This window comes from Tursiops truncatus, chromosome 15 (genome assembly GCF_011762595.2).
Source record: "Tursiops truncatus isolate mTurTru1 chromosome 15, mTurTru1.mat.Y, whole genome shotgun sequence".
In the NCBI taxonomy this organism is placed as follows: Eukaryota; Metazoa; Chordata; class Mammalia; order Artiodactyla; family Delphinidae; genus Tursiops; species Tursiops truncatus.
The window spans coordinates 36,403,533-36,415,863 of NC_047048.1; the positions used below are offsets into that span (position 1 = coordinate 36,403,533).

The window sequence follows — 12,331 nt, forward strand, 5'->3', positions numbered from 1 at the left end:
CCTACATGGTGCAGTCCTGCTGGGGGAGGGGGCAGGGGGTGGGAGGGGAAGGGGCAGGGCATGGATGGAGTGCTGAGGGGCCAGCTCTCTCCTGCCTCGGGCTCTCCAGATGAGAGTTCATTCAGGTCTTCCACCTCTGGCCCTGGGAAGAGGGAGCTCAGAAGGTGGGAGGCTGCAGCTGGAGAGCATCTGAGGTGGGCCCGGGTGGACTCTGTGCCATGCCTTGGGCCCCAGCACTGACCTGCAGCTGCTTTGCTCTCTAGAGATGTCTCCCACAACCTGCTCCGAGCGCTGGACATCGGGCTCCTGGCGAACCTCTCGGCGCTGACAGAGCTGTGAGTGTCCCCTCCAGGGCTGCTGCGGGATTCCACGCACTGGGCAGGTGGCGGCTGCCTGTCATTGTTGCGGTTGAGGGAGCTCGCGTCAGACCATGTCGAATCTCTCCTTTCTTTTAGGGACATAAGCAACAACAAGATTTCTACATTAGAAGAAGGAATATTTGCTAATTTATTTAATTTAAGTGAAATGTAAGTTTTGTTGGTTTTGGTGGCTGTCGGCAGCTGGGCCCGTGGCCCCCACACCTGCCCTCTGAGCCTGCCCCGCCCCCTGCAGAAACCTGAGCGGGAACCCGCTGGAGTGTGACTGTGGTCTGGCCTGGCTGCCGCGCTGGGCAGAGGAGCAGCAGGTCCGTGTGGTGCGGCCTGAGGCGGCCACGTGTGCTGGGCCCGGCCCTCTGGCCGGCCGGCCCCTCCTCAGCGGCCCCCTGTTGGACAGCAGCTGTGGTGAGTGCGGGTGGGCGGGACACACTTGGTCCCTCCCTGCCGGGCAGCTTGGCCAAGCAGCCGGCGGGAACCCTGCCGGTTTTCAGGGGTCTCCAGCCTATGGTGGCAGATGGGGATTGGGGAACAGCTGCACGAGAGAAATAATTACAGGGGCTAGGACAGACTGACTGGGGGAGGGGTCGCAGAGGCCCTCTGGACCAGGGGACCACGTAGGTGTGAGGCGGGGAAACCAGTCTGGGGGTGGGGGTGAGCGCCACGCAGCTGTTGGAGGGTCGGAGATGATGTGATCTGGGGTGTAGAATGGGGTGGGGTGCACCCTCGGGACCAGCCTGCCTGCCCCTTCCAGGTGAGGAGTACGTTGCCTGTGTCCCTGACGACAGCTCGGGCGCCGTGGCGCTGGTGGCTTTCTCAGCTGCCCATGAGGGCCCGCTGGCCCCTGAGGCCTGCAGTGCCTTCTGCTTCGCGGCTGGCCGGGGCCTCGCGGCCCTCTCAGAGCAGGGCAGGTGCCTGTGCGGGTTGGCCCGGCCTCCCAATGCCTCTTCGGCCTGCCTACCCTCCTGCTCCAGCCCCCCACTGCCCCCCGCCCCCACCTGCCGGGGGCCCACCCTCCTCCAGAACATCTTCCCTGCCTCCCCAGGGGCTGCCCTGGTGGGGCCCCAAGGACCTCTGGCCTCTGGCCAGCCCGCAGCCTTCCACGTCACTGCCTCACTGCCAGTCAGCTCCACGCGCTGGGACTTCGGCGACGGCTCCCCTGAGGTGGACATTGCTGGCGCGGATGCCACTCACCACTATGTGCTGCCTGGGCGCTATCCCGTGACGGCCGTGCTGGCCCTGGGGGTCGGCTCTGCTCGGCTCTGGGCAGAGGTGTGGGTGGAGGCGGCTCCCGTAGCCCTGGAGCTCATGTGTCTGGCCTCTGTGCATAGCGACGAGACCCTGAAGCTTGGCGTCCGAAACCGTGGCGGCTCTGGCCTCGAGGCCACCTACAGCATTGTGGCCCTGGGCGAGGAGCCAGCCCGAGGTGGGGCCGCCCCGCCCCTGGGCCTGAGTCGGGGTGGGTGGGGCAGCCCTGGTTGGGCACACATCGATGCCTTGTCTCTCTGCTCTCTGACCCCCCAGTGGTGCATCCTCTCTGCCCCTCGGACACTGAGATCTTCCCTGGTAACGGGCGCTGCTACCGCCTGGTGGTGGAGAAGGCGGCCTGGCTGCAGGCACAGGAGCAGTGCCGGGCCTGGGCCGGGGCCGCCCTGGCTATGGTGGACAGTCCTGCCGTCCAGCACTTCCTGGTCTCCCACGTCACCAGGTGCCTGCCCAAATGCCGCTGGTCCTTGGAGAGGCTGGGAGGTCGGGGGAGGTCCCCAGAATGCTGGGGTGGGGATGGAGCATGAGCACATTGGGGTATCTGGAGGTGCTGTAGCCAGCCAGCCTGGCTCTGGGGATAAGGAACCATGTTGTGCCCACGTGTGGCCGTTCCTATCAGCTCTCTCGGCACAGATGTGGACACGGGGGTGCCCACTGTGGGAGGTGCACCCCCTGCCCTGTATCCTGCCCCCACTGTCCCATTCTGGGCCCCTCCTGGCAGGGACCGGGGAGGTTCTGGTGTGACCACGGAGGCTGCACTTCCTCCTGCTGCTCCCCCCTGGGTGGTCACTGCTGCCAGGCGCTGCCCATGCACGAGGAGCCTCTTGGACGCTCTGGCTGCCCAGGCCTGTGGGGGCATGCGCTCTGTAGTGGTCACCATAGGTGGCCCTGCCTGGTCTCTACTCAGCCCTTAGCACCTGCAGTGGCTAGGGGGCGGGATGGGGTGGAGGCTGGCCCCCCTCCTCTCCCAGGGTCCCTGTGTGGGAAGGGACTGATTGGACTGTGGGTCACCCTGGACTTCCCGAGGGGAAATCGAGGCCCAAAGCAGTCATAGCCCTTGCCCAAGGTCACTTGGTTCCCAGGTAGTAATGCAGCCCCAGCACCCAGCTCTGACCACAGCACCTCAGCCACCCCTGCTGCCTGTCCCTCTGTCTAACCCTGTCCCAATATTTGCCCCTGTCCTTGTATCTACAAGCCCTGCCTCCAGGAGGGTCTCTCTGCCCTGGCAGAGCTGTGGGAAGTAGCCTGTTTGGGGGCTGATATGTGGGTGTCTTTGTCCCCAAATGCCACACCTGGAGCCTCACCTCTGGGCACACACAGGTCTACGTGGCCCTGGGCCAGAGTGAGGTGGAGCTCCATGAGGGTCTCAGCTGGGCCCCTGGCCCCATGGGATAGGTGATTGGGTGGGCACTGGTGTGGGCCTTGCTTGCCAAGTCATGTATGAGCCTCAGTTTCCCCATTTGGAAAGTGGGGGCAGGCAGAGCCTGCCTGACAGGCTGCTCTGAGGAGGGTGCCCCCAGAGAGAGGGCAGAGGGAGGGGTGCTTGTCTCTGGGGAGCCCCTGAGCACCTGCTCTTCCCTCTGTCTGCCTGCAGGAGCTTGGACGTGTGGATCGGCTTCTCAGCTGTGGAGGGGGTAGAGGTGGGCCCAGCGCCGCAGGGTGAGGCCTTCAGCCTGGAGAGCTGCCAGAACTGGCTGCCTGGGGAGCCGCACCCTGCCACAGCTGAGCGCTGCGTGCGGCTCGGGCCTGCTGGGCAGTGCAACACGGACCTGTGCTCGGCACCGCACAGTTACGTCTGTGAGCTGCGGCCCGGAGGTGCGCTGGGGCCCCTGGGAGGCTGGGGAGCACCTGCTGCCCTGGCCCAGGACACCCCTCCTCCAAAGCATACAGGGTCCCTTGGCCACCCTGGGAGCTCCTCCCATCCTGGCCAGGACAGCTGCCCCTGGCACCCCAGTTCATTCCTTAGCTGTTCAGTGTTTGTTAGGTGTTTGCTGAGTGTCTACTGTCCCGGACTGAGCCCACACTGGACAAAACAGGTGGAGGGAGCCAGGGGCTACTGCCAGGTGGCTCAGTCCCAGGTCTGGTCCCACCCTGGGCCCCCAACACACTCCTCCTCGGCCTGGGAACAGCACCTCATTGCACACTTGCACCACAGGCCCTGTGTGGGACGCAGAGAACTTCCTCGTGGGAGCACCCAGTGGGGACCTGCAGGGGCCCCTGAGCCCCCTGGTGCAGCAGGAGGCCCTCACAGCCCCCCGGGAGCCCGTTGAGGTAGGCTGGCCTTCCAGGTTTCTTGCCCTGGCTGTTGCAGTTCCCTTTAAAAAACAAGAAGCCTTTTTCTGGGCCTTATTAACATTCTGCGTCTAGTAGAGTCAGTGCAGAGGTGAGTAGCACCCAGGCCTGGCATCGGGAGAGCTCTGAACGCTCCTGAGCCTTTTCTCTTGGTGCTTGGGGATTTTTTAGAAATGAAGGTACAATTCCTGTTGCTCACAGATGGTTTTGACCTGATTTTTTTCTCCTGAGTGACATTGTCTCCCACTGTGTGAAATGAGGCCAGTGGGGGCCTCTTGAAGGCCCATCTGGTGGCTCCTCCCCTCTGACCTGGTGGGTGTTTGGGCATCGGGGTGGGGCCGGCTGAGGGCCGGGGTCGGTGGAGCTGAGTGGCCCCCCTGCCCTGGCAGGTGATGGTGTTTCCTGGCTTGAGCCCGAGCCGTGAAGCCTTCCTCACTGCTGCCGAGTTCGGGACCCGGGAGCTCGGCGGGCCTGCCCAGCTGCGGCTGCAGGTGTATCGAGCCATGCGAGGAACAGGTGGGACTCCATCCTGGCAGTGGGACCTGGGAGGCTCGAGCAGCCTCTCTGCACTGTGGTGTCTGCTGGTCCCTTGCCCGCTGGACTGGTCTCCAGCCTCAAGGTGGACAGTGGGGTCCACAGAGATGCCAACTCATGCTGGGGATCCCAAGGATGGGTTTGGTGGGGAACTTGCTGGGGCTGGGGACTCACCGGGGTCAGTCAGCTGGCCTGGTGTGGGGAGGGTTAGAGGAGTGATGGTGGGGGCCGGGTACACTGCCTGGCGAGACCTCATGTTGTAGCAGGGCGTCCTTATGATCTGTTAGCAAATTGGGGTACCTGACACCCCTCTTTTCCTTGCAGGGGCCCCAGGAAACAGCAGCGAGCCCCAGAGTAGGTCCCTGGAAAACAGGACTGAGCCCATCCCTACATGCACACCAGAAGGACACCCGTGCCCCAGATCCAACATCTGCCTGCCTCTGGACACCCCCTGCCACCTTCGGGCCTGTGCCAACGGATCCACATCAGGGCTGGGGCTCCCTGGGGTCTCCTATGCATTGTGGAAAGAGTTCCTCTTCTCTGTGCCTGCGGGCCCCCCTGCCCAGTACTCGGTGTGTATCACTGGCCTAGGTGCCTTCTGCCTCCCCATCAAACACAAATAAAATGCAGATTGTTCTGCACAGCCCTCCAGGTCCCCTAACCCACCCGCCTCCTGCCTCGGCAATGCTCTCCTCCTCTGCCAACCGTGAGAAGCTCCCGCCCCAGGGCCTTTGCACTTGCCTTTTAAGGAGGACTCTTCCCCTCTCTGGGCAAGGCTGGCCAGTGTCCAGAAGTCCCTCCCCTGTCTGGGGAAGCCCCACCCCTGCCTGCATCCTCTCTGCCCTGTGTGTTTTGTCTGTCCCCATCTTGAGTGCCTTGGAGGCCCCTGTGAAGCCTGGTGGTGTGTGAGTGAATGAGGAGTGTTGAGACCCCTGTAGGGGGTGACTCTGGGTTACCCCAGGGGGGTTCTGCAGCCCGCTGGAGCCCCTGGCCCAGTGCTGCCTACAGGCCCCTGACCCACTGTGAGGACCTGACACAGGCCCAACCCCCTCTCCTGTAGGTCACCTTCCACGACCAGGGCAGCCCCCTGCTCCCTGGTGACCTCATCAGCTTGCAGCACGATGCCGGACCGGGCGCCCTCCTGCGCTGCCCCCCAGCACTCAGCGTCCCTGGCTCCGAGGCCCCGTACTTCTCCACCAACGTCTCAGCCTGGCTGGCCCACCTGCCTGCCAAGCTGGAGGCGGCCCCGGCTGGCCCTGCCTGTGCCCTGCGGCTGCTTGTTGCCACGGAGCGGCTCACCCCTCTGCTGGGCCTGAGCCCCAACCCAGGGCTGCGGCGGCCAGGGCGCTATGAGGTCAGGGCCACAGTGGGCAACAGCGTGTCCAGGCACAACCTGTCCTGCAGCTTCAACGTCTTCTCCCCGGTGGCAGGGCTTCGGGCCATCTACCCGGCCCCCTACGACGGCCGCCTCTACATGCCCACCAACGGCTCGGCCTTGGTGCTCCAGGTGGACTCCGGCACCAACGCCACGGCCACTGCACGCTGGCCTGGCGGCAACGTCAGTGCGCCCTTCGAGGCTGCCTGCCCTGCCACTGTGGCTGCCCTGGTGCCTGGCTGTGCCCACGAGGCCAATAGCACCCTGTTCTCGGTGCTGGCACTGCCCGGGCTCAGCGAGGGCGAGCACGATGTGGAGGTTGTGGTGGAGAACGGTGCTGGCCGGGCCAACCTCAGCCTGCGGGTGAAGGCTGAGGAACCCATCCGAGGTCTCCGCGCCACGCCCAGCCCTGAGGCCCGAGTGCTGCAGGGCGTCCTGGTGGTGAGTGTGGGCCCCGCCCCCCGCCCTGCCCTGAGACAAGGTGCCTATGCTGAGGGTGGCCTCTCCCCAGTGAGGAGAGCACTTGGCTTCCAGGGACAGTGGGCTCAGTGTTGGTTTCTGGGCAGGTCCTGTTCAGTGGTTCCTCAGATGGTTCGTTAATTCCTAAGTTACTGGGGAAGTCACCTGTGAAACAGTTGCTCTGAAAATGCTTCTTTTTGCTCTCACATTTCCTGCACGAATTGTCGAACTCTCCACCCACCTCTGACCTTGTTGATCCTGGGTATGTTTTCGGGGTCCTGCTGTGTTCCCACCTGGCTAAAGTGAGCGCTTTTTGAGGTTGGGATCTGATGCCACCCGGCCACTGTTGGTGCCACTCCGGGAGCGGCTGTCCCTGTCCCTGTCCTGGGAGTACCCACCTCACATAAGGCAGCCACCAGTTCTGCAGCCTTAGCACAGGAGCTGTTGGGTGGTTGTGTCCCCTTCCCCTGGCTTCCCTGTTCACACCTGTTCTATCAGGTGACTCAGGTAAACATCCAGAATCATGAGGCCCATTGAGACTCACGTGCCTTCCCAAACGGCACTGTGCTGTCCAGCTACGGGGGCCTGAGCAGGAGCCCTGGGGTGGGGGTGCACAGACTGAGGTGGGTTGGCCCAACCCAACGGGTGCTGGGTTTATTTTACAGATGAAGAAACTGAGATACAGAGAGGTCAGGATGTAACCAAGCCCAGGCTCAGCCCCGCACTATGTGGCCTCCTTAGCCTAGAGGGAAGCCCCATAGGGAGCTATGTCCAGGCGGATAGACATGGGTTGAGGGCACAGTTGGTCCCCCAAAGACCCTGGGCTGGGGCAGGGCCATGGCCAGCTGACGCTGTGCCCTTCCGCAGAGGTACAGCCCCGTGGTGGAGGCTGGCTCGGATGTGGTCTTCCGCTGGACCATTGATGACAAGCAGTCCCTGACCTTCCACAATGTGGTCTTCAACGTCATCTACCAGAGCGCCGCTGTCTTCAAGCTCTCGGTGGGCGGGGGGCGTGGGCACAGGGTGGAGAGTAGGGTGGGGGTGGGTGGGGCGGGGGCTGGGCTGTCCGCTGCTCACCTTTGCCTTCTGTTCTGCTTTGCTCCCGAGGACCCCGTGGCAGCTGTGGGTGAGTGCGGGGAGGGGCTCTGTCCACGCTGCCCTGTGGCCGGCTGGTGGCCTGCTCACTGCCGCCTGTCCCCACAGCTGACGGCCTCCAACCACGTGAGCAACGTCACCGTGAACTACAACGTCACCGTCGAGCGGATGCACAGGATGCGGGGCCTGCGGGTGTCTGCGGTGCCGCCCGTGCTGCCCCCCAATGCCACGCTGGCGCTGGCGGCTGACGTGCTGGTGGACTCGGCCATGGAGGTGGCCTTTCTGTGAGTGTGCTGGGCCCTGGGTGGGGCCCCAGCCTCCACCTCCTCATCTGTCAGGACGTGCTGGGTACATAGGACATTGGGACCGGCTGGAGGGCTGCAGCAGGGCGGGTGGTACCCTGAAAGGAGGTGCAAGGAAAGGGGCTACAGCTGGGCCCTCCCCACCCCTCCCTCCTACCCCACCCCTCCTAGCCTGCTCACTTGCCTGCTCGCTGCCCTGGCAGGTGGACCTTCGGGGATGGGGAGCAGGTGATCGGCCAGTTCAAGCCTCCATACAACGAGTCCTTCCAGGTCCCAGACCCCACAGTGGCCCAGGTGCTGGTGGAGCACAACATCACACATACCTACACTGTCCCAGGTAAGGGGCAGGCCTGCTGCCCTGCCAGCCTCCAGCTTGGGTGAGCCCTGCCCCGGGGACAGCCCCTCCCTGGGGGACAGCCCCCCTTGGTCCTGCCTCCCGGGATCCAGCCTGGGCTGTTGGCGCAGGGCCCTCACTGGGGTGAAGAAGGGATGTCCAGGGTTGAGGGGTGGACTAGGTCTCTGAGACCCATGATTCAAGTCTGCCGGCCAGAAACCGGACCCTTCTATCCCCTCCTGACTCCTTCCCTGAGCCTTTTTTGGGGGAGAAGGGAAGATTCCTTTTAGTCATTTTTGAAATTCCAGAAGCCTCACACACAAGAAATGCAGAGTAAACAGTGGTGCCCCTATGATCCCAGCCCTGTTCCTGTGATCTCAGCCCTGCACCTATGCCTGCCCTGTCACCCCAAGGGCAGTCGTACCTGGAGACGGTTGCTCTTCATCTTTCTGCCTCAGCCCTGCGACTTGCCCTGTGCTGAGAGCACCCGGGCCTGGGTCCAAGGGCGTTCTCTGTTCGCGTTATAACTGGGGCCCTGCTTTGCGCCTCACCCTCACCCCAGGCCCCTGCCCACAGCACGGGGTTAGGAGGGGTTCTGCTGAGTAGGTGGTGGCGGTGGCCCCGGCCCCATCCCCGTCCCCATTCTGGGCCTGTCTGCCAGGTGAATACAACCTGACCCTGCTCGTGTCCAGTACCTTCGAGAACCTGACGCAGCAGGTGCCTGTGAGTGTGCGCGCCACCCTGCCCGCCGTGGCCGTGGCCGCGGGCAGCCGGGTCTTGGTGGCTGGCTGGCCTGTCACCTTCTTCCCGCACCCGCTTCCCTCGCCTGGGGGTGTCCTGTACACGTGGGATTTCGGGGATGGCTCCCCAGATGTAACACAGCCCCAGCCAGAGATCAACCACACGTTCGCCTCGAGGGGCGCATACCACATCCGACTGGAGGTCAACAACACGGTGAGTAGTACAGTGGCGAGCATCAGCGTCCGTGTCTTCGAGGAGCTCCGTGGGCTGACCGTGAGCCTGAGCCCGGCCGTGGAGCAGGGTGCACCCGTGGTGGTCAGCGCCACCCTGGATTCGGGCGACAACGTCACATGGACTTTCGACATGGGGGACGGCACAGTGCTCATGGGCCCTGAGGCCACAGTAGAGCACGTGTACCTGCGGGCGCAGAACTGCACGGTGACCGTGGGCGCGTCCAGCCCCACTGGAAACCTGGCCCGGAGCCTGCCCATACAGGTCTTTGTCCTGGAGGTGCTGTGGATCGACCCTACAGCCTGCATCCCCACCCAGCCCCATGCCCAGCTCACAGCCCACGTCACTGGGAACCCTACCAACTACATCTTCGACTGGACCTTCGGGGACGGCTCATCCAACACGACCGTCCGGGGGGACCCGACAGTGATGCACAATTTCACACGTAGTGGTACATTCCCCCTGGCGCTGGTCCTGTCGAGCCACGTGAATAAGGCGCATTACTTCAGCAGCATCTGCGTGGAGCCCGAGGTGGGCAACATCACCATGTGGCCCGAGAGGCAGTTTGTGCGGGTCGGGGACACAGCCCGGCTAGTTGCCTGTGCCTGGCCCCCATTCCCCTACCGCTACACCTGGGACTTTGGCACTGAGGATGCTGCTGCCCGCGTTGGGGGCCCTGAGGCCACATTCACCTACTGGGACTCAGGTTCCTACCTGGTGACCGTCACCGTGTCCAACAACATCTCAGCTGCCAACGACTCGGCACTCGTGGAGGTGCAGGAGCCCGTGGATCTCACAGGCATCAGGGTCAATGGCTCCCATGTGCTGGAGCTGCAGCAGCCCTACCTGTTCTCTGCTGTGGGACGCGGGCACCCTGCCACCTACCTGTGGGAGCTGGGGGATGGCGGGCGGCTCCAGGGCCCTGCGGTCACCCACGCCTACAGCAGCACGGGCTGCTTCCCCGTCAGGGTGTCTGGCTGGAACGAGGTAAGCCGTGGGGAGGCCCAGCTGAATGTCACCGTGCAGCAGCGTGTGCGGGGGCTCAGCGTCAACGCCAGCCGCACGGTGGTACCCCTGAACGGCAGCGTGAGCTTCAGCACCTCCCTGGAGGCGGGCAGTGACGTGCATTACTCCTGGGTCCTCTGTGACCGCTGCACGCCCATCCCTGGGGGCCCCACCATCTCCTACACCTTCCGGTCTGTCGGCACCTTCAACATCATTGTCACGGCTGAGAATGAGGTGGGCGCCGCCCAGGACAGTATCTTCATCTATGTCCTGCAGCACATCGAGGGGCTGCAGGTGGTGGGCGGCGGCAGTAGCTGCTGCTTCCCCACCAACCGCACGCTGCAGCTGCAGGCCTCAGTCAGGGATGGTACCAACATCTCCTACAGCTGGACCGCTCAGCGGGACAGTGGCCTGGCCCTGGCTGGCAGCGGCAAAGCCTTCTCGCTCACCGTGCTCGAGGCTGGCACCTACCACGTCCAGCTGCGGGCCACCAACATGCTGGGCAGCGCCTCGGCCAACCGCACCGTGAACTTTGTGGAGCCTGTGGGGTGGCTGGCCGCCGCCGCCTCCCCGAACCCAGTGGCTGTCAATGCAAGTGTCACCCTCCGCGCTGAGCTGGCTGGTGGCAGTGGCGTCACTTACACCTGGTCCCTGGAGGAAGGGCTGGGCTGGGAGACCCCAGAGCCATCCACCACCCACACCTTTCCCAGCCCCGGCATGCACCTGGTCACAGTCATGGCCAAGAACCAACTGGGCTCAGCCAACGCCAGCATTGAGGTGGCTGTGCAAGTGCCTGTCAGTGGCCTCAGCATCAGGGCCGGTGAACTGGACTGCAGCTTTGTGGTGGCCAGTTCCACCGTGCCTTTCTGGGGGCAGCTGGCCTCGGGCACCAATGTGAACTGGTGCTGGGCCGTGCCGGGTGGCAGCAGGCATGGCCAACACATCGCCGTGGTCCTCCCCGACGCCGGCACCTTTTCCATTCAGCTCAACGCCTCCAACGCGGTCAGCTGGGTCGTGGCCACACACAACCTCACGGTGGAGGAGCCCATCGTGGGCCTGGTGCTATGGGCCAGCAGGAAGGTGGTGGAGCCCGGGCAGCTGGTTCACTTTCAGATCCTGCTGGCTGCCGGCTCGGCCGTCAGCTTCCACCTACAGGTCAGTGGGGCTGGCCTCGAGGTGCTCCCTGGGCCCCACTTCTCCCGCAGCTTCCCCCGGCTCGGGGACTACACGGTGAGCATCCAGGCCGAGAACCACGTAAGCCGGGTGCAGGCGCAGGTGCGTGTCTCAGTGCTGGAGGCCGTGGGTGGGCTCCAGGTGCCCGACTGCTGCGAGCCGGCCATCGCCACGGGCTCCGAGAGGAACTTCACGGCCCGGGTGCAGCGGGGTTCCCGTGTTGCCTACGCGTGGTACTTCTCGCTGCAGAAGGTTCAGGGAGACTCACTGGTCATCCTGTCGGGTCGCGACGTCACCTATACTCCCGTGGCCGCAGGGCTGCTGGAGATCCACGTGCGAGCCTTCAATGAGCTGGGCGGCGTAAACCACACACTCATGATTGATGTCCAGGACGTCATTCAGCACGTGGCGCTGCGCAGTGGCCGCTGCTTCACCAACCGCTCGGCCCGCTTCGAGGCTGCCACGAGCCCCAGCCCCCGGCGAGTGGCCTACCACTGGGACTTTGGGGACGGAGCCCTGGCAGAGGACACGGAGGTTCCCTGGGTGGCTCACTCCTACCTGCAGCCTGGGGACTACCGTGTGGAGGTGAACGCCTCCAACCTGGTGAGCTTCTTTGTGGCGCAGACCACGGTCACCGTCCATGTGCTGGCCTGCAGGGAGCCCGAGGTGGATGTGGCCCTGCCCCCACAGGTACTTATGCGGCGCTCCCAGCGCAACTACCTGGAGGCCCACGTCGACCTGCGTGACTGCGTCACGTACCAGACTGAGTACCGCTGGGAGGTGTACCGTGCCACCAGCTGCCAGCGGCCTGGGCGCATGGCCCGGGTGACCCTGCCCAGTGTGGATGTGAGCCGGCCCCAGCTGGTGGTGCCACGGATGGTGCTGCCTGTGGGCCACTACTGCTTTGTGTTCGTGGTGTCGTTTGGGGACACACCGCTGGCACAGAGCATCCAGGCCAATGTGACAGTGGCCCCTGAGCGCCTGGTGCCCATTGTTGAGGGTGGCTCCTACCGTGTGTGGTCGGACTCTCAGGACCTGGTGCTGGATGGGAGCAAGTCCTATGACCCCAACCTGGAGGACGGTGACCAGACGCCACTCAGCTTCCACTGGGCCTGCGTGGCCTCGACGCAGGTCAGTCACATGGCGGGGC

At 64.2% G+C, this 12,331-nt stretch overlaps 1 protein-coding gene across 8 annotated transcripts in view; it reads left to right on the forward strand.

The window, feature by feature from the left end:
- Positions 1-12,331, forward strand: part of PKD1 (polycystin 1, transient receptor potential channel interacting) — a 47,419-nt gene that overhangs the window by 16,162 nt on the left and 18,926 nt on the right. For 6 of the 8 annotated variants that reach the window (XR_012326144.1, XM_073792432.1, XM_033839620.2 and 3 more), the window contains exons 2-15: positions 264-335; positions 456-527; positions 613-782; positions 1,129-1,800; positions 1,899-2,082; positions 3,235-3,455; positions 3,796-3,911; positions 4,322-4,448; positions 4,791-5,038; positions 5,527-6,282; positions 7,168-7,299; positions 7,504-7,679; positions 7,901-8,034; positions 8,693-12,312. Coding sequence is in view for 7 of the 8 variants with exons in the window: in XM_073792432.1 (XP_073648533.1) it covers positions 264-335; positions 456-527; positions 613-782; positions 1,129-1,800; positions 1,899-2,082; positions 3,235-3,455; positions 3,796-3,911; positions 4,322-4,448; positions 4,791-5,038; positions 5,527-6,282; positions 7,168-7,299; positions 7,504-7,679; positions 7,901-8,034; positions 8,693-12,312 (6,700 nt within the window). In the remaining variant the exon portion in view is untranslated. The remainder of the gene's footprint in view (positions 1-263; positions 336-455; positions 528-612; positions 783-1,128; positions 1,801-1,898; positions 2,083-3,234; positions 3,456-3,795; positions 3,912-4,321; positions 4,449-4,790; positions 5,039-5,526; positions 6,283-7,167; positions 7,300-7,503; positions 7,680-7,900; positions 8,035-8,692; positions 12,313-12,331) is intronic. The other 2 variants (XM_073792428.1, XM_073792431.1) reach the window with 2 other exon arrangements.